General features: G+C 38.6%; 2 protein-coding genes across 2 annotated transcripts in view; both read left to right on the top strand.

The window, feature by feature from the left end:
- The first annotated feature begins 597 nt into the window (after nucleotides 1–597).
- Nucleotides 598–3,950, top strand: LOC309498011 (E3 SUMO-protein ligase ZBED1-like). Its single transcript, XM_082168483.1, has 3 exons — nucleotides 598–2,985; nucleotides 3,075–3,391; nucleotides 3,587–3,950. Exons 1-3 carry the CDS (start codon nucleotides 2,048–2,050, stop codon nucleotides 3,868–3,870), a joined length of 1,539 nt encoding a protein of 512 aa, XP_082024609.1. The 5' UTR covers nucleotides 598–2,047; the 3' UTR covers nucleotides 3,871–3,950.
- Nucleotides 3,951–8,176: 4,226 nt separating this feature from the next.
- Nucleotides 8,177–20,076, top strand: part of LOC309497114 (uncharacterized protein) — a 108,009-nt gene continuing 96,109 nt past the window's right edge. Inside the window, exons 1-2 of the mRNA XM_082167320.1 lie at nucleotides 8,177–8,225; nucleotides 8,660–8,794. Coding sequence (XP_082023446.1) covers nucleotides 8,704–8,794 — 91 coding nt within the window. The 5' untranslated portion in view covers nucleotides 8,177–8,225; nucleotides 8,660–8,703. The remainder of the gene's footprint in view (nucleotides 8,226–8,659; nucleotides 8,795–20,076) is intronic.

The following is a 20,076-nucleotide window of genomic DNA, read 5'->3' as shown; positions in this document are numbered from 1 at the left end:
TAGCCTACTCTGACGACACCCAAGACGACTAAATAGTTAGTGAGGTAACAGCGCTGGAGCAGATCATGACTATATGCAGTCTCCTCTTCCAGGTATGTTTATGCATTTCTGAAAACAAATTACGAAGCTACTTTCCCGTCATATTTTATTAAATCTATTATTGAAGCCTTTACATTTATGTCCTTTCACTTTCAAGTCATAATATCATTTTAGTTAATGTTGACACAAATTAAATTAGGCTACTGTTTAAGGAAGATATCACATACTTTATTTCTCCAAATAAGCTGCCACAACTGCAGTAATAAAATTAAGATAAACAAAGTCTTAAAATTATCTAAAATGACTATTACAATAAAGATTTGTTTTGTTTTGAGTGCGGAGAAGCTCGACAAGTCAAAAAACATCCGCTGATGTAATTGCCGGTAGATTCTTCAGGGAAGTTGTGTGAAGAGTAACGTTAGCGCGTCTGACTCTTTTTCACCGGAAGTCGCTTTACACAACAAACGCTGAACCGGATGTGCGTTCTAACTTACGTGAAAAAGGCCTACTACTCACGTTACTGTAATTAAGTAGTTTTTTCGTGTACTTGTACTTTTATGAGTATATTTTTAAGTCTGTAATTTTCCTTGTACTTAAGTACAAATTAAGTTAAGTAATGTACTTCGCTACTTTAAAAATCACATTCGTTACTAAGTACTTGTACAATTTGAATTAAATTAATATTCAAATCTTTGACCAGCATTTGGGTATCCAATAGAAATAACTGATCGTGGACGGGACAATAAAAACCCTTGTTTTGGACCGGGAAAAAAGCCCGGTTTCTGGAGAGCTATTCGTCCTCGCACGTCCTTCACTGTGAAGGTGTATTTTAGTGTTATCAAAGAACTTATATCTTTGCCGTTATGGACATGGAGATTCGAGATGCTGAATTCATTGAAAATTCTGAAGAAATACCGGATGACAAGTGCCCATGGCTGCACCTGGAGGAGTTGTTCACATACAGAGGAAGGAAAGGAGACAGCGTGCAAATGCAATGCAATCTTTGTTTGCCATCTGCAGTGATTTCGGCTTACAAGACTTCAGCCTCTAATCTCAAAAAAACACATTATGGTAAGAAGACTTATAACTATATTTATGTGATAGTTGTTTTCGTTTTTAATGTTGGGTAGACCTCACGATAATAAATTTGACTAAAAACATCACTTGAAACATGAGCTTCAGCGTTACCTAGGTGACGAGCACATAGACCAGAAAAAAAGATTTGGCATTGTAAAGTGGCGCTCAAAGTTAAATTGTATGTCATTGTCAACACATTGTTTTATTCATATTGAATCCGTGTTTTAAGCTTATAATGAAGGGTCTAATAATGATTCTTTCATAAAAACAGTCTCTTGCCGCGACCCACTGCTTCAGCATTACCTAGGTGACGAGCACATAGACCGTAAAAAAAAGATTTAGCATTGTAAAGTGGCGCTCAAAGTTACATTTTATGTAATTGTCAACAAATTGTTTTATTCATATTGAATCCGTGTTTTAAGCTTATAATAAACGGTCTAATAATGACTCTTTCATAAAAACAGTCTCTTGCCGCGACCCACTGGCGTAACAGTGTAACTACACTGATTGACAGCCTGTCTAGATTGCGCATGTGTCAGTGCTAAATGCTGATAACTTTTGAAATATTAGTAGGGTACTTTTGGAAAGCTTTCTTGTCCAGTCAGATTTTTTTAAAGTAAAAAACAAAATCTGTGTATAAATAAAATAACCCAACAAGCTTATTTATGTTGCATCATAATTCATTAATAATAATAATAATAATATTAGACCATTTTTATAACTTGATTCCCATAAAAATTATATGAAGAAATAATATGAAATAATATATCATTTCCTTTGTATACTTCCTCTGTTATCTTTTCAGAGAAAACATCCATCAAAGATTGATCAGTATGATGACGTTGTGACAGCAGCAGCACGTAGTCAACGTAAGACCACAGCCACACCAAACAAGCTCTCATCAAGTAAGCAAGCCAAGTTACCAGATGTGATGTTGGCAGCTGCAAGCAAACGTGTCCCTCAAACAACTGTTGACAAGCTAATCATCAATTTTATATGTGAAAGTGTACAGCCATTTACAGTGGTAGAACATCCAGCTTTCAAAGAATTAATTACCACACTGCAACCTCAAGCCAAAGTCATCTCCAGATCCACCGTCCGTACCAGAATCTGTGATGCTGCTGATGACATGAAGAAGACTTTGATTGCAGAATTGGGTAAAGCCAAATTTGTTGCAACCACCACAGATTGTTGGTCAGCTCATCAGAAAAGTTACCTTGGTGTAACTTGCCACTGGATTGATGAGGAGACCTTAGAAAGAAGATCTGCAGCACTAGCATGCAAAAGATTAAGGGGGTCTCACACATTTGACGTGATTGCTGGTGCTCTTGATGATGTCCATTGTCAATTCAAGATTAGAGACAAAGTTGTAAGGACCACAACCGATAGTGGATCCAACTTCCTCAAAGCTTTCCATGTGTTTGGAATGCAGAAAGATGCAGAGGTAGATGACGATGAAGAAGACATGGATGCTCTTGACGTAAGTGACCATATTGAGTATCATGATGCAAGTACAATCCTTGATGAAGACTCTGGTATGGAATATCAACTACCCCCTCATCAACGATGTGCATGTCAATTGCTAAATCTTGTGGCAACAACTGATGCTTCCCTTGCAGAGGCTATGAATGACACCTACAAGAGGCTTTTCCGAGCAACATTTGCAAAATGCCAGGCCATTTGGAACAAAACTGGGCGATCTCATTTGGCTAGTGAAGTGGTAGAGGACAAGTGTGGGCTACAGATCATTCGCCCCAATGCAACACGGTGGAATTCCACCTGTCTTGCCACTGAAAGAATTATACGCATCATTGATGAGAAAGGTGAAGATTCCATTAGGGGTGTAAGTGACGAACTCAAGGTGAAAATGTGAGTAATATTAGTTACCATGTATGCAGTCTTTCCCTATAGTCATGATATGGCTTAGTTGTTTGTCATAAACATGTTTTATCTTCCAGGTTGAGTCCTGCAGAAGTTGCATTCCTCCGGGAGTATAGCATCACCATGAAGCCACTGATAAAAGCTTCAAACATCCTCCAGTCAGAGTCCAGTGTTTACATGGGATGGCTGCTGCCAGTAATCCACCAGCTTCTATCCAAACTCAACAGGCTAGAGACATCAAGCAAGACCTGCACACCACTCATCAGCGCCCTGCAAAATGGCCTGCATAAGCGTTTTGGACAGATGATGGAGGATCCAGAATTGGCTGCTGCTGCAGTCCTCTTACCCAAGTTCAAGACCTCCTGGACTGACAGAGCAGATGTTATAGAAGCTGGTAATTTCAAATTTATATGATCTCATTTGTGTCTATAACTGCACGCCTGTATAAGCATGTATACTTTTATAACATCTCTGTCATGGCAGGCCTAAAAGGTTGTTATTAAAGTATCATTTGTTGTGATTTAAATAATTTAAGTGTGGGTTTACAAAAATGCTCCCATAAATTGAAGTAATTGTTTTCAAATTACAGCCTTGACATACTTGAAACAACATCTCAAAACTTCAGAGAATGAGGGTGAACTTCAAAGAGAGTCATCTGATGACGACGATTTCTTCTCCAGACCACTCTCCAAAATGTTGCAAAGTCCATTTGAGCTTGATGGTTACCTTGCATGTGCCTCGGACAACATAGAGCTGCTTCACTCCTTCCCAGCCATCAAGAAGCTGTCTCTGAAGTTAAACACAGCTCTGCCTGCCTCTGCTGCATGTGAACGGCTTTTTAGCAATGCTGGTCTACTTTTCACATCCAAATGAAGCCGGATAGACTCTGTGAACTTTGAAAATCAGCTTCTGCTGAAACTGAACAAAAGGTTCTGAAAGTGAAATGTCCTAGAGTTTAAATATAAACGTTACAGTGTAGATCTGCACTATGGATTAAAATATCTGTAGATATTCAGTTGGGCTTCACTCGCTTCACTCAGCCTACAGATGACTGTTTGTTTTATTCAGCCTACAGAAGACTATTTTTGTGAATTAAAAAATTAATAATGCACACAGTTGGATCAGATGACAAGTAATGATATATGACCTACTGTAGAATAGTTAATTGAATATTGAATATAGAATATTCACTGTATGTTTTTATATACAGGAGACTGAGTGAAATATGTTGTTGTGAATTTATATAAAGTTACATTTAGATATTAACCATATTTAGCCCATTAGACATACAGCACCGTGTAATCATATGGATCCTCGATTAAATATCTGCTGTACTATTCACTATTGGTCATCATACAGCTACAAAACAGTGTCCTACATAGCATTTTATGAAGACAAACGCAATTTATCCCTTTTCTAAAATTCCAAGGGCCATTTAGAAGAAAGAGACAATATTGTTGTTCACAAAAACATTATTTATCAACACCATTTATGCATTATGATGACTCCTGTAGATGACTCCTAGCCTGGGAAAACCCAGACAACTTCCGGCAAATTCAGATTTGCTCTGCAAGTAGTCTGGCAAAGAGCTCATTCAAGCCCATTTCTAATCCGTCGAAATCGCGGCACCAATCAGAAACTTTGAGGCGGGCTTTACACAATGACGATCGCTCTGATTGGTTTTAGGTCTATCCAATTGCGCCCAAAAGGCATTTGAGCGACGTCCGTTCAACTTTTAAATGCATTATTATATTCAAATTGCAAACACATGAGGACAGTCTCCATGAAAGACCGACTGGCAGATGAACGTGCTACTACATTTCTCTCCGAAACGGTAGGAACTTAAATTAGATTTAATAGAGGATTTTAACTGTGACACGATGATTGACAGGACAGTTTAAGTGACAGGACGCACGCGACAGATCCGTCCGATAAAGATGAAGATGACGAAGTAGTATGTCCCAAAGCTTGCCTACTTTTTTGCTACACATTCAAAAGTAAATACCTTTTCTTCACAAAAAGAGTACAAACTTTTATGGCGTAGTGTGACTTGGCAAATTGGGACGCAGCATATGGCTTTACACGATGATGATCGCTCTGATTGGTTTTAGGTCTATCCAACTGCGCCCAGAGGCATTTGAGCGACGTCCGTTGGTGACGCCCCTTTGGAAATGATTTGTCTATGGAGCTTTGCCAGACCATAACTCAGTTACTACTGAGAATGGTCTGGTTTTAACCAGGCTAGATGACTCCCCTATGGCTTGCCACTCTTCTTTAACTGTTTTTCTATCCTCCTGTCAAAGTTCTTAATTTTTTTTTAAAAAGGACATCCATGGTGAATTTAATCTTGTCAAATTCACAAGCAGCAGGACCTACTGTTAAATTTTGTGTAAAATTCCTGAATCCTTAATTTTTTATCACAGTTGCTTTGGTACATTTCTCAGATCACTACTGAAATTCTCATAACTACTTTTGAACAAATTGCCAATGCTTTTGGTAAATTCATGCAATTGATTATGAATATGAACTGCTTCCTAATTTATCAATTCATTATTTCCTTCATTAGTGAAATTCTAAATCAGTAAGCTATTTTAAGAAAAATTTATATTTAGATATAAATTAGATAGTTAGATCATCTCATTTATAAGAAACTCAAACCAGAAAGCAGTAAACAAGAGTCTTTCCAGAAGAGGCCATCTCACGCAAGATAAAGACAGACAACAAAAGAAAAGTCAAAAGAAAATTCATTTTGAAAGTGAGTAGAGAAGACTAGGGGCAGCTAAACTTACACGTGGTTACTTAGCTAAGTTTAAAGATGAACTGAACTGAAAAAAAAAAACATTGATAACGTGTTGTTTATGACAATTAAAAGTAAATTACACTTTCTTTCTTTCTAACTAACTAATCTATCTTTCTTTCTTTCTAATTAATCTTTCTTTCTTTCTAACCTTTCTTTCTTTCTAACCTTTTTTCTTTCCAACCTTTTTTCTTTCCAACCTTTCTTTCTAATTAATGAACTAATCTATCTTTCTTTCTTTTTAACTAATCCATCTTTCTTTCTTTCTTTCTATCTAACTAACCCATCTTTCTTTCTTTCTAACTAACCCATCTTTCTTTCTTTCTTTCTTTCTTTCTTTCTTTCTTTCTTTCTTTCTTTCTTTCTTTCTTTCTTTCAAACTCTCTGGTCCGGCTTTCTCAAGCCAACTTAAAGTTTGTCTCAACAAACTTATTTTTTCTAGTTTCTTTTGCACTTGATCAGTGAGGCGAATCGATACAGAGCGCCGCTCCCCCCAAACGATCCTGTACTGTAGGTGGAGCCTGAAACTGATCGTCCTCCTTGTGGTGGTAGTCAGTACTACTGGCCTGTCCCTCACAGGCTCAAACGCGTAACCAAAATGACTCATTTTCGTGTGTAAAGGACCTGCAGTTGCAGCTGCCATATACCTTCGCAGATCCTACCATTCCAGTGACGTCATCAGAATAGCCAGCGTTCTTATACTAACAAACGCAATTTTTGTGTTGCTTTTAAAAAAAGCTATATTGATATTTTTAATAATTTTTTTTAGTGTAATTTACTTTTAATTGTCATAAACAACACGTTATCAATGTTTTTTTTTTCCAGTTCAGTTCATCTTTAAGCCAGACAGAACATCAACCTGACCGTCCAGAACTTTTTGTCTCTCGAAATAAATTATAGGCCATCCATTGATATATAGAAATTAATTGATATCTACCTAGCTCTATCAAGCTAATCGTTTATAAATAATAAATGTTGCATCACTGCATTTTTTTTACAGTCTATGTTGCTAAACAACAATAACTTTAGCAGATTATTTAATATACCTCAATTCGTGTCGCTGTACAGGCTCCCCCTACTGGACGCATCAGGAACAACAGAGGCGTAAAACTGCCTGGGGCGTAAAACTGCCTGGGGCATAGATCTACCGGCTCCAGGTCTGCAGCCTCCCCCTACTCGGGTCGCCTTGCTTAAGACCCACTCCTCCTTCATGGCCTTGACCGCCAACTGGTGCATAGCCACGCCCCTGCCCAGCGTTTTTAGCACACGGCGCATCTCCCGGCGCAGCCCGATAAGGACCGTCTTGCTGAGGCGGCAGGAGGTTGGAGGCGTTTCCGAAATGTAGTTCATAAACTGGGCAACATTCTGGGCATAGTGCCTCACAGTGGTCTCCTTCATGTGAGCCTGCCGGAGAGAAGAGATCCACCTGCACACAGACCAAAAAAAACAACAACATCAGAAATCAGGAAACACACAATTCAAAATAGCATCACATATGCAAACTGTCTTAAAGTGCACAGATGGGCTGGTCATGTACAGAATCAGGTTTGCAGCAAAAACACAAAATTCAAAAAAGAATCCCATCAGAAAACTGACAGCGCCCAGACAGGCTGTCCGTGTACATACTGTACTACATACTGTCATGATAATTTATAATCACTATCATAATTCCATAATTAATATCATGTACAGAATCAGGTTTGCAGCATTAACACCACATTTAATACATTATACATTACATTATAGCTGTTAAGTGTGCATCATTAGCCTTAAAACTACAGGACCACGGACAGCTCCATTTTAGTACAATTACTTGAAAATATGCAAGGAGTGTGAAGGTATAATTTTAAGTAAGTGTTCAAAGTTTAGTGTAAAATTACCTTTTTATAATAGATTGGTTTAGTCAGTTTAAAAAGTGCTGTTTCTAACACACTGCGGTGCTCTATCGCGGTCAAGTAAAACTTGTCAGCAGTGCAGAATTATGCAGTAATACAGAATCAGGTTTGCAGCAAAAACACCAAATTAAAAACTGCATCCCATCAGAAATGTATTTGACAGCATTACATTACAGCTGTTACAGGAGCACAGTACCTGCGTGACTCGTCATAGACATAAACAGAGAAGTAGTTCCAGCTACAATGTTCTTCCGCGAGACGCATGCAGTTCTGTTTATTAACCGTTTTGCGGAAACCTTGGAAGATTCCTTTTGGATTTTTAGATTAAGTTGCTTGCATGCAAGTTTAATAAATAGATAATGGGTTATGTATAATCAGCTTTCAAATTCCTGAGGTAATCGTTCAAGTGTAAACATGAGCGATATGCTTCCACATCACTAGAGGGCAGCGCTAAAACTCCCAACGGCACGGACGGAACCAAAGAAGAAGAAGCTTAGAAACATTCCGCGGTTCTGAGGGAATAAATCCGGAGTCAGGTCAGACTCATTCACACGGTTAGCGTTCAAATAACTTCATGTACATTTCAAAACAACTGGTCTTACCATTATTTAGCCTAATGAGATGATTTATATTACAGTTATAAGTTAGAACGGGCGCAACATTTCTTGAGGTATTTTATTTTAGCCGAATAACTATTTTCAAACAACGTACCTAAACTGAATTTTACCTCTTCTGGACAAATCCAGTTTTATGTATCAGATTATTAATCATTTGCTGCACTTTCCCTTCTGACTAAAAAAAGTAAAAGCCACAATTCAGTGAAACAGGACCAGGATTTTGAATTCAATGTTATGAAAGTCTTTTTTATGTATCAATTAATAAATCCTCGATCATCTTTAAATTGGAGATGTCACAGTTTTTCTGAGGAAAACTGAAGTTTGAACTGAAATGGTTTTGTCTGAACTCTCAGTGAGGTTTATATCTGGAGAAGATCTGGTGTTAGATGAGAGGAGGATGAGTGGAGGCCCTCAGAGAGACCAGGGGCCCCCGGTGAGGTCAAGGGTCGCGGAGGAACAGATGCCCTCCACGCCAGGAGCCCATCAAAGTACAGTGTATCTCTCTTTGGTCCAGCATTTAATATACAATTTATATGTTTAGCACTTTCTCTAGTGGCAGGATAAAGATACTACACACACACACACACACACACACACACACACACACACACACACACATGCACACTCGCACTCACACACTCATACACACGTACACACAGACACACAAGCGCACACACACTCACTCACAGGATAGTGAGAATAGGCAGGATAAAGATACTACACGCACACACACGCTCACTCGCACTCACATACTCATAACACACACACACACGCTCATGCTCACTCACACACTCACACACACAAGCGCACACACACTCACTCACAGGATAGTGAGGATAGGCAAGATAAAGATACTACACGCACACACGCTTACTCGCACGCTCACTCGCACTCACTCACTCACACACTCATACACACACTCACAGACACACAAGCACACACACTTACAGGATAGTGAGGATAGGAAGGATAAAGATACTACACGCACACACACGCTTACTCGCACTCGCACACTCATACACACACACACACACACGCTCACTCACACACTCATACACACACTCACAGACACACAAGCACACACACACACACACTCACAGGATAGTGAGGATAGGAAGGATAAAGATACTACACGCACACACACACACTCACAGACACACAAGCACACACTCACTCACTCACAGGATAGTGAGGATAGGCAGGATAAAGATACTACACGCACACACGCGCTCACAGACACACTCATACACGCACTCACAGACACACAAGCTCACACACACACACTCACAGGATAGTGAGGATAAGCAGGATAAAGATACTACACACACACACACACACGCTCACTCACACACTCATACACGCACTCACAGACACACAACCGCACACACACTCACTCACACAGACACACACACTCACAGGACAGTGAGGATAAGCAGGATAAAGATACTACACGCACACACACGCTCACTCACACACTCATACACACACACACACACACACGCTCACTCACACACTCATACACGCACTCACAGACACACAAGCGCACATACACTCACTCACACAGACACACTCACTCACTCCTACACACTCTAGAACACTCATACACGCACTCATACACTCACTCTCACACACACACACACACCGTTTTTCTCTCTTTGGTCCAGCATTTAATATACAATTTATATGTTTAGCACTTTCTCTAGTGGCAGGATAAAGATACTACACACACACACATGCACACTCGCACTCACACACTCATACACACGTACACACAGACACACAAACGCACACACACTCACTCACAGGATAGTGAGGATAGGCAGGATAAAGATACTACACGCACACACACGCTCACTCGCACTCACACACTCATACACACACACACACGCTCACTCACACACTCATACACACACACACAGACACACACACAAGCGCACACAAACTCACTCACAGGATAGTGAGGATAGGCAGGATAAAGATACTACACGCACACACACGCTTACTCGCACACTCATACACACACACACACGCTCACTCGCACACTCATACACACACTCACAGACACACAAGCGCACACACACACACTCACAGGATAGTGAGGATAGGAAGGATAAAGATACTACACGCACACACACGCTCACACACACACTCATACACACACTCACAGACACACAAGCACACACTCACTCACACTCGAACACTCATACACACACACTCACTCACTCACACACACTCACTCACTCACAGAATAGTGAGGATAGGCAGGATAAAGATACTACACGCACACACGCGCTCACAGACACACAAGCGCACACACACTCACTCACACAGACACACACACTCACAGGATAGTGAGGATAACAGGGATTAAAGTTCTCCGTCGCTACGACGGATTTCCGTTAATTGCACCAAGTCTATGACGGATTTCCGTCAATTGCAGGGTTCCAGTCTGTCCTTAATGTCTTAAATTCACTTTTCATAAATTTAAGGCCGTAAATAGGCTTTCATTTCTCAAATAGTGTAATAAATGTCTTAATTTTAGTTTGAATAGGTCTTAAATTAAGGAAAGATGAGGTGTATTCACCCTTCTGAGGGGGATGTGATCAAAGCCTGGAGTGGAGCAAAAGCACGTTCCTCTCTCCACTCTAAGCATTCTGTAATCACTTCGCTTACGGTCCACTCCGGGTTTTCAATTACCGCTCACGGAAAGTGCATGTCAGGCTACAGTTGAGCGCTGAGGTAGAGAACTATATTTCAGTTACCGTGGACACACTTATAATGCAGGTAGGGCTGGGCGATATATCGATATATTTTTGAAATGTGATATGGAATTATAGCCTGACTACGTCAGACTTCCTACTTCCGCTAATTTCATTTCGCTCTTGTAGTCAGTCTGAGATAGCAGCCTATCTTTCAGTTTTCCACCGGCCTGAAAACAGCCGGGCCAATCAACGAACAGAGGGCGGGCTGAGAGCCGTGACGTAGACGCTGATTGTACCGTGGATGCGTAGATTTACTTCACATAATCTGCAAAAGTCATTCACAGCCATGTTCACTCCGGTATTTCGCTCGATGGTTTAGTTTTTGCATCATACATGCGTTTACAGTGGAAGTTAGATGCGGCTGAGCATGCGCATAACACACGCCATAACCAAACGTTATGTGATTGGCTTACGGGTAACCAATGATTTTAAACTTCAGACAAGCGCCCCCCCGCGAGAGAGAAAACACTTCTCTATTATGCTATGCCAGACTCTGTATACGAAGCAAAGTGAAGTAGCAGAGTCTGGTATTACCAGGCTAATGGAATTAGACCATATTATCGCATATATCGATATAGTTCAAATTTACGCTGTGATCCTTGCTCCCCGCGCCCCTCTCCTCCGCTCCTCCTTTTCCACTCTGCGTGCGTGTTTAGAGCATGTTATGTTATGAGAGGCGAATCATGACTACTTAAGAAAACCCAGCACAATAGGAACTACCAGGGAGTGACATAAGTGTACGCTGAAATAAAGTTTTTCACCTCAGAAAGACGGACTTTCTTGTCCTGTCAGCCGTTATCCTGTTCTCGTAGCGCACACTCTTCTATGGAATGATATTCCGGACATTATTCAAAAGGAATTGCAAATTGTATTTGCAATTGCGTTTTCAATTTGTGGACGCATAAAATGTGACATAATCCAAACGCAAATGCAAATCGCGCATTACCGTTTGCATTTTCGTTTAAGCGAACGCACAGTGACGGCCAAATTTAAAATGGAAATGCAAAGTCTGTTTGCAACTGTGTTTCCCATATCTTACGAGTCTTGACCCTGTCATATTTAAATAGCAATTTCAATTACCACGTCTGCTTTTTCACTTTCTCAGCGTCGTGTATGTAATAGTGTTGTTTTTGGCGGCCTGTTTTAATTTTAGTTTTAGTCTAGTCTTTGTGTCAAGCTGTCGTTTTAGTTTTTATTAGTTTTAGTCACGTTCATACTCTTTTTAGTCTAGTCAAGTTTTAGTCAACGAAAACTGATGACATTTTAGTCTAGTTTTAGTCGACGAAAACTGATGACATTTTAGTCTGGTTTTAGTCAATGAAAATTGTATTTTAGTCTCTTTTTAGTAATGCAATTCTATTTAACCCAGTCAATATAGAATTTCAAACAAGGTTATCTTATTATATTTAGTATATTTAGGGCTGTGACGGTGGCAGGTTTTTTTTTTTTTTTACCACGGCGGTGGTTGGGGGGTTATTTAAAAAAAATAAAAAAAAATAACTCGTTTTATATTTCCACACAAAGACGCGTGATATAGCCTACCACTCTGCGCTTTGAGAGGGATGTGGGACACGAGCAGGAGAGAGACCATCGATCTCTTTATGATATCTTCGTGTTTTCTACTTGATGTAAATTGGTCTGAAGAGCGAATATTATCCTCCACAAGGGCGAAATATTTAGGCTATGTTTGAGATTGCGCTGCCAGAGAAAGTGAAACTAAAAATCACCCGCGCGTGTGAAACGCGCTTTATAACTAAACTTGACGCGCCTTACCATGTCTAATAACAAGCACAAACTGTGTTAAAAAGAATTTGACATGCAAGTACAAATGTATAGGCTATCTGTCCTACAGCGTTTTTCTACTTTACCACAGTAAAGAATACGAATATAATAGGCCTAATTAAAAGCGAACCAATGAAGAAACGTTTATAATCCCTTTAGAAAATGGGTGAGACGTGAGTGAAGATTTGGGAAAAGAAACAAGAGATTCCATGCAGGGATGAGTCACGAATTTTGGTTATTCGATTAGTTTATTTAATTATAGAATATCGAATAGGTTGTGCGATTATTCTCTAAAATAAAATCTCCATGTTCTGGTGCTGATGCGGTGACGCGTTCATGTAACCGGAGGATGACGCTGCCAATAACATACAGCTGTCACAAAGAACCGGCAAAAGTAATGATTATGAATGTGTCAAATATATCAATGAGACATTTTAATAGAATAACTAATGGAGTAATATTGTTAAATTCGCTGATAATCGGGTGACCAGATCGCAAACCAGAATTTAAAGCCGACAAAGCTATTGGGTTCACGCACAACTCTCTCATTCGTCGTGACGTTATAACATTTCGTCTCGTCTCGTTTTGGTCAACGAAAATGAAGAGACATTTTAGCATAGTTTTTATTTTGTAAACCACATTTAGTCTCGTTCTTATTCGTCAACGATATTGCATTATACATGTATTTTAGTCATCGTCACATGACCAGCATTTACGTCTCGTCTCGTCTCGTTTTCGTCAGGTGATAACAGTTCGTTGACGACAATATTTCGTCATAATTTTCGTTGACGAAAGCAACACTAGTATGTAACCAGCCAAAACTCAAATGGAATCGCAATTCCCTTAGTATTTCCATTTCCGATGCCTTACACGGAAACCTGTCAATCAGTGTGTCAAGGGTGGGATTATGCTATGGGGCGTGTTCGTGTTGGGACGTGACGTCACTCACAGTCGACCGTAAAGAGGTGATGCCCTGAACAGACAGACGCCGATTTATTGTAAACAATGGAGGTAGTTGGTGAAGTTGTGGAGGACCTTATGATGCTCGTGCAGCAAGTTGATGACAGTACATCCTCTACAGATGTCCTCTTACTCAGAAGCATTTTAGCATTTTACTCTTCCTAGAGTGTACTCTAAGTAATTTAAAGGAGACATATCACAGAGTCCTGCACAGGTTCATTTTTGGAGACCCGCCCCCGCCCGTACCCGCAAAGTTCAGCACCAGATCCGACCCGTCACCCGTGATAATATCAAAACTAAATCCGCACCCGCCCAGACCCGTTAATATTTGGCCCGTTATCCGACCCGTGCCCGCGATAAACCACACACAAGCTAAAATCTATTGAGCGTTGGTGACGCGTTCATGTAACATGTAGGCTTAAGGGTGCGCTGCCAATAACGCACATAAAAGCTGTCACAAAGAACTGGGAAAAGTAATGATTATTAATATGTGAATGAATGAATGAATGAATGAAGCATTTATATAGCGCTTTCATATGTACTACTGTACACCCAAAGCGCTTTACAATCATATCAGGGGATCTCTCCTCAACCACCACCAGTGTGCAGCATCCACTTGGTTGATGCGACGGCAGCCACAGTACAATGGCGCCAGTGCGCTCACCACACACCAGCTATAGGTGGAGAGAGGAGAGAGAGTGATAGAGCCAATTCAATGGAAGGGGATTATTAGGAGGCCATGATTGGTAAGGGCCAATGGGTGGAATGTGGCCAGGACACCGGGGTTACACCCCTACTCTTTACGAGAAGTGCCATGGGATTTTTAATGACCACAGAGAGTCATATAATATGTCATATCAAGGAGACATTTCAATTGCTTATTAATAAACAAGTGTTTTCTGTGTCAAAGTTGAAGTTGACGATGCTGACTCGCGATCTTCGCAGTAGTGAACGCGCCAGAGAGAAATTCACATTTCATTCATATTGCATAAGCAGAGAGCAGTCTGTTTTCCTTTATTTTGAATTGTTTTGTTTAAAAGTACACATTTCATGCTTTCTATTTCTCAGGTCTGTGAGGCAAGTAGCTTATACGCTGAGTTTCGGTTCATTTAAGAGACGAGACTCAAGTTCATGCGCCCGCGCCTCCGTGTCGTGATTATTGCCTGCTATATTTACCTCTTATTTATTAAATCCAGGAAATTGGTTGAGGAAACATTGATTAAAATTAAGATACAATTAATACGAAACGAAATTCACTTTAAAGAAAGGTTTTCTACAAAAACAAACTTAATGAAATGGTCAAAATCATGTCTGCCCACTGCATTTGTCTCCCGATATTCGGGATCATCTTATCTTATTCATGTTTTTCACTTTTCAAATAATCAACATGAAATTTAAAAAAAAAATTTTTTTTTTTAAACATGAATATGAAACTAAATCGTTTTTAATGACAGGGCTACAACACATACAGTACAGCGAAATTTAATCTCGGAGCATTGCCGGTGAGCATGTGGAGGGGGAGATAGGCTACGATTTTCGATCATTTATCGAATATTATTTTGCTTGATATGCCAATTCTTAATATTTGGTGTTTTTAATGCCTGTTTGAGATCTCTGTGAAAGTTTTAATTGTAGGTTCGTGGCCCTGAGTGTCGCGATTTCGGTTTCATTTCGCATATAGCCTACAGTCCTTATAATCATAGATGACGCCACCGGTTTTTATTTAAAAGAAAGACCGTATATGTTTGTATGTAGGTCTATATATGGGCAATTTATATACACAATACTTACTAAAATATAATTAATATCATTTTATTGCATTTGTAGGCTATTAGTTGTTTGAAGAGTAAAAAAAAAAAATCGGTCGGTCTTAACACAAGTTTACAACCGGCAAGTCGGTCGGACTAAAAAGTGGAAAAAAATAATTGGGTCGGTCCTAAATTGACGGGGTCGGTCGGGTTACGGCAAACAATAATATTTTTAAGGATGGCCTGACTAAAACACATATTTGCGTATGTGTAATGGTAATTTAGACATACAAATATTGCACATATTTTTCATCCGCTACCCGCCCGCAAGGAGTTCATTATCCGCCCGCGTCCCTGCCCGTGATTTTAGGAATGTCACAATCCACCCGTTTTAGCCACTTTTATGCGGGTACCCGACCCGTTGCAGGACTCTGACATATCATGCTTTTAAATCATTCCTTTTTACATATAAATCATACATTTGTGGTCTATATAAAGTGGAACTGCAATGCTTGGGTCTGAATTCCTCATTATTATAGCTCCACAGGCCCCTTTTCTGATGTGCGTCTGAGAGCAACTCGTTTTGGTGCGGTCTCTTTAAATGCAAATGAGACACTTAACCCTCTGGGGTCTGAGTGGTTTTTGGGGTCCTTTGAGATGTTCTGACATGCCCTGACATATGTGCTTTTTTCAGTTGCTTATAAACATATTAATGGCAAAGGTATAATTACACTCTATTTAGCACAAACAGGGCTACCATAATATGTGAGCAACATGCATGTACATGTTTGTATTTTTGAGAGAATAATGTTTATGCATGGTTATTGAAAAAACTAAAAACTAAAGTTTCTGAAATAAGGCCACAAAACACATACTAAATATGTGACAATAAGACTTTTGACTAATGGATGTCGTTGCCTAGAGTTTTTTCTTCAAAATGATGTGAAAATCATCCTGCTCTTATCATTCACATAACACAATACATTGATTTAAATCTTGTAAAACACTTTTTGTTTGTAAAGACAATATGCGCAAGGGGCATCAACAATTCAACAGCATCATGCATATGTAGTGGTTCACACCTGAGGAGACAATGGGGCCCGCATACTTAATGAGCCATTCATGCAGGTGTGTCACCTATAGCCACATATATATATATATATATATATATATATATATATATATATATATATATATATATATATATTCTACCAAATTGGTTCACAGTTGGAAGCATATCAATTTTTTATTTAATTTGCTTGCAAATTGTATAATATCCAAGGAAAACATGTCTAGTAATTGTGCAGTTAATTCTCATACTGTATTTTCAGTTTTGGAATATGTATCCTCTCCCCAAATTTGTCAATAATAAAACACAATAAATATTATTTAAAGAAAAGGCTTATATTTACCTTTTAAAATTTGTTTACATCTACCTTGTAAATATATTTTTTTTATCAAAAAGGTTACAATTACAACAACAATTGAAGTGTAATCTTTCTTTGTAAAAACTAAAGTATACATTTTATCATACATATTTCAAAGTTAAGGATTCATTACTTCGAATATAGCCTACATTGACAAAACATACTATATTTAACATATTAGCAAAAATTGGCAAACAAAAGCTTATTTGAGGTGGCAGATATTTTACAGTAAAAATGTGTAATCTATCCAAAACTAATCAACTAAATGTTGTCTTTCATTTGCCTGTAACATAGGTCTTTCGTTTTTATTATAAGGAATATAAATGTTAATTTGCAGTTTAATACGTTGCTTATACAAATACATTTTATTTCAACATATTTCAGTCGATTTTTACTCAGTATAGCAAAATAGTTTGCTAAAAGCAGATCATTCATTCACACACAGAAACGCAATTCAAATTTAAACCGTCTTTTTGCGAGTTGTGGTAAACAGCGCATCTCTGCATTCATTCATTCACTCAGAAGCGCGATTTACTTGAGAATGAAAAAAAACTTACTACAGTATTCCATCCGTTGCTCCTCTAAATACCAGCACTTCTGAGGTACGTTTTCCATTATTATTATTCCTCACAGCGCTGCGAGACAGTGTAAACAAGTGCAATGATCTGAATAAACTTGATGTGTTTTCTCGAGCTGATATGGGGGCATTCACAGTTTGTATGGGATCGTCTCAGTCATTTGCGTTTGAATAGCGCGCACTCTCCGTGGGCGGGGCAGATTAAAACGTAATGAGCTGAGATGAGAACGACTGACATCTCTCTCTTTTCATAAAGATTACATAAACAGAGAATTTTTTTTTTCTATACAAATTACTTCATTTAAAAGAAGAGAATTCAAGCTTCATGCCTGTGTGCCTGTTTGACTGAGTATTCGCTGAGTTATTGTTCATTTTCGGACACGTTTCAGAATGGACTTCACTGACAGAGAGAAGGCAGAACTCGCTTCGTGTTTATTTGGTAACGCTTTAGATTACAGCCCGGAAAGTACTGCGTAATTAAAATGAAAGTACAGTATAACTTTCGGTAATTAAAGTGTACCAATAAAGTACTTACGTGTAAGTATAGGGGAACAATATGTTAAGTCTTGGGAATAAAGGTGTAACAACCAGGAAAATACTGCGTAATTAAAACGAAATTAAGGTGTAACTTTCGGTAATTACAGTGTACCTATAAAGTATGTACGTGTAAGTATAGGGAATTATATGTAAAGTTTTGTGAATAAAGGGGTAACAACCAGGAAAATAACAAATTATTTAGGCAAATTATTTAGATTAATTAAGTATTTTAGAATCTTACTTTTGGGAGCAATTTAGCGAGTAGGCTACATATACTGCACCTTTTTGTAATAATAGTGTATAAAAATACATAAAGGCTTTTTTTAAATTGCGGGGTACATATCAGTGCATTTATAAAGTAGGCTAATTTGTTATTATTGCAAAGGTGCACTGATTAAGTTTCAAGGCAAGTAAAACTATTGCAACTTTTAATTTTTTTAAATGCTAGGAAAATATACTCTTGTTCCATGTAGTTACAGGGTAAGTGTGACATTGCGGGCTGTAAATTAAAGTGGTGCTTCTTACCCCCTTGTTTCATGTAGTTACGGGGTAAGTATGACATTGCGGGCTGTAAATTAAAGTGGTGCTTCTTACCCTCTTGTTTCATGTAGTTACAGGGTAAGTACAATAAAAACACATGTACACACACAATCTGACATCACTTGGAAAACCTTTATTTGAAAAACAACTTATTTCAAAACAGATTTACAACATATTACAGTTCTTATTCTTTATTCTTTTTTAAAAATCAACTTTTCATTTCAAATACTAAAGTCCTGACAGAAAGTAGCATGTTTTGTCCTTTTTTGTCCCTCTTGGTCCTCCTCTTCTTTTTCTATCGTTCCACTGATTAGCCTAATCTTAAGAAGGAGTCTTTTTCTATTCTGTATTATGTATTAAAAGAAAATACAGTACACCCAGAAATGTTCTCATAATTTACTCATCTTTTCGCTACCGATCAACTGTCACCAGCGAGTGCATGAGAGTCGGCTTCATAGGGTCGGCTTGAATGGCTTCGCGTTTGCTGAAGCTTTAAGCGTTCATTGCATTCTCACGGGAGTTTGATGTGAAACTCGCGCGAGAACTGGTGTCTGTTCTTCTGCATGGTTTGTTTTTCATTATTATTATTATCTGTTATTGTTTGTATTTTGTTGTAAGCAATAATGAAAACATAAAAAAAAAAATTATTTGACATTCGGTTTTTCGGTGCGCTTACGTCACGCTTTAAATTGTCAAGCGTAAACGTACTCAACCCTCTCATGAACGCGCAGGTGACAGTTGGTCGGAAGCGATAGTCTACAGTTTAAACATTTAAAAAACGCTTATCGTTTCACTTCAGAAGACATTGATTCATCCATTGGGGTCGTATGGATTACTGTAGTTATTGTTGTATGTGCTGTTGTCAACTTTTAGGAACACATGAGCTTGCATTATATGCATTCACAGAGATTATTTATTTTTCAAAAAATTTTGTTTGTGTTAATCTGAAGAAGGAAATTCGTATACATCTCGGATGTCATGAGGGTAAAAGATGAGTAAATGGTGAGGACATTTCTGTACTGTATTTTCTTTTAACACATAATACAGAATAGCAAGAGACATGTCATGGGATTCCTTCTTAAGATTCATCAGTGGAAAGAAAGAAAAAGAAGAAGAGGAACAAGAGGAGGAGGAAACCAAGCAAGAGAAACAAAGTGCTGTAAATCCGTTTTGAAGTAAGTTGTTTTTCAAATAAAGTTTTCAAAGTGATATCAGATTGTGTGTGTACATGTGTTTTTATTGTACTTACCCCGTAACTACATGAAACAAGAGGGTAAGAAGCACCACTTTAATTTACAGCCCGCAATGTCATACTTACCCTGTAACTACATGAAACAAGAGGGTAAGAAGCACCACTTTAATTTACAGCCCGCAATGTCATACTTACCCTGTAACTACATGGAATACTTAGTCTAAATAATTTGCCTAAATAATTTG

Source organism: Leuciscus leuciscus, assembly GCF_965113295.1.
Source record: "Leuciscus leuciscus genome assembly, chromosome: 4".
NCBI lineage: Eukaryota > Metazoa > Chordata > Actinopteri > Cypriniformes > Leuciscidae > Leuciscus > Leuciscus leuciscus.
This window is presented reverse-complemented; position numbering and strand designations above follow the sequence as displayed.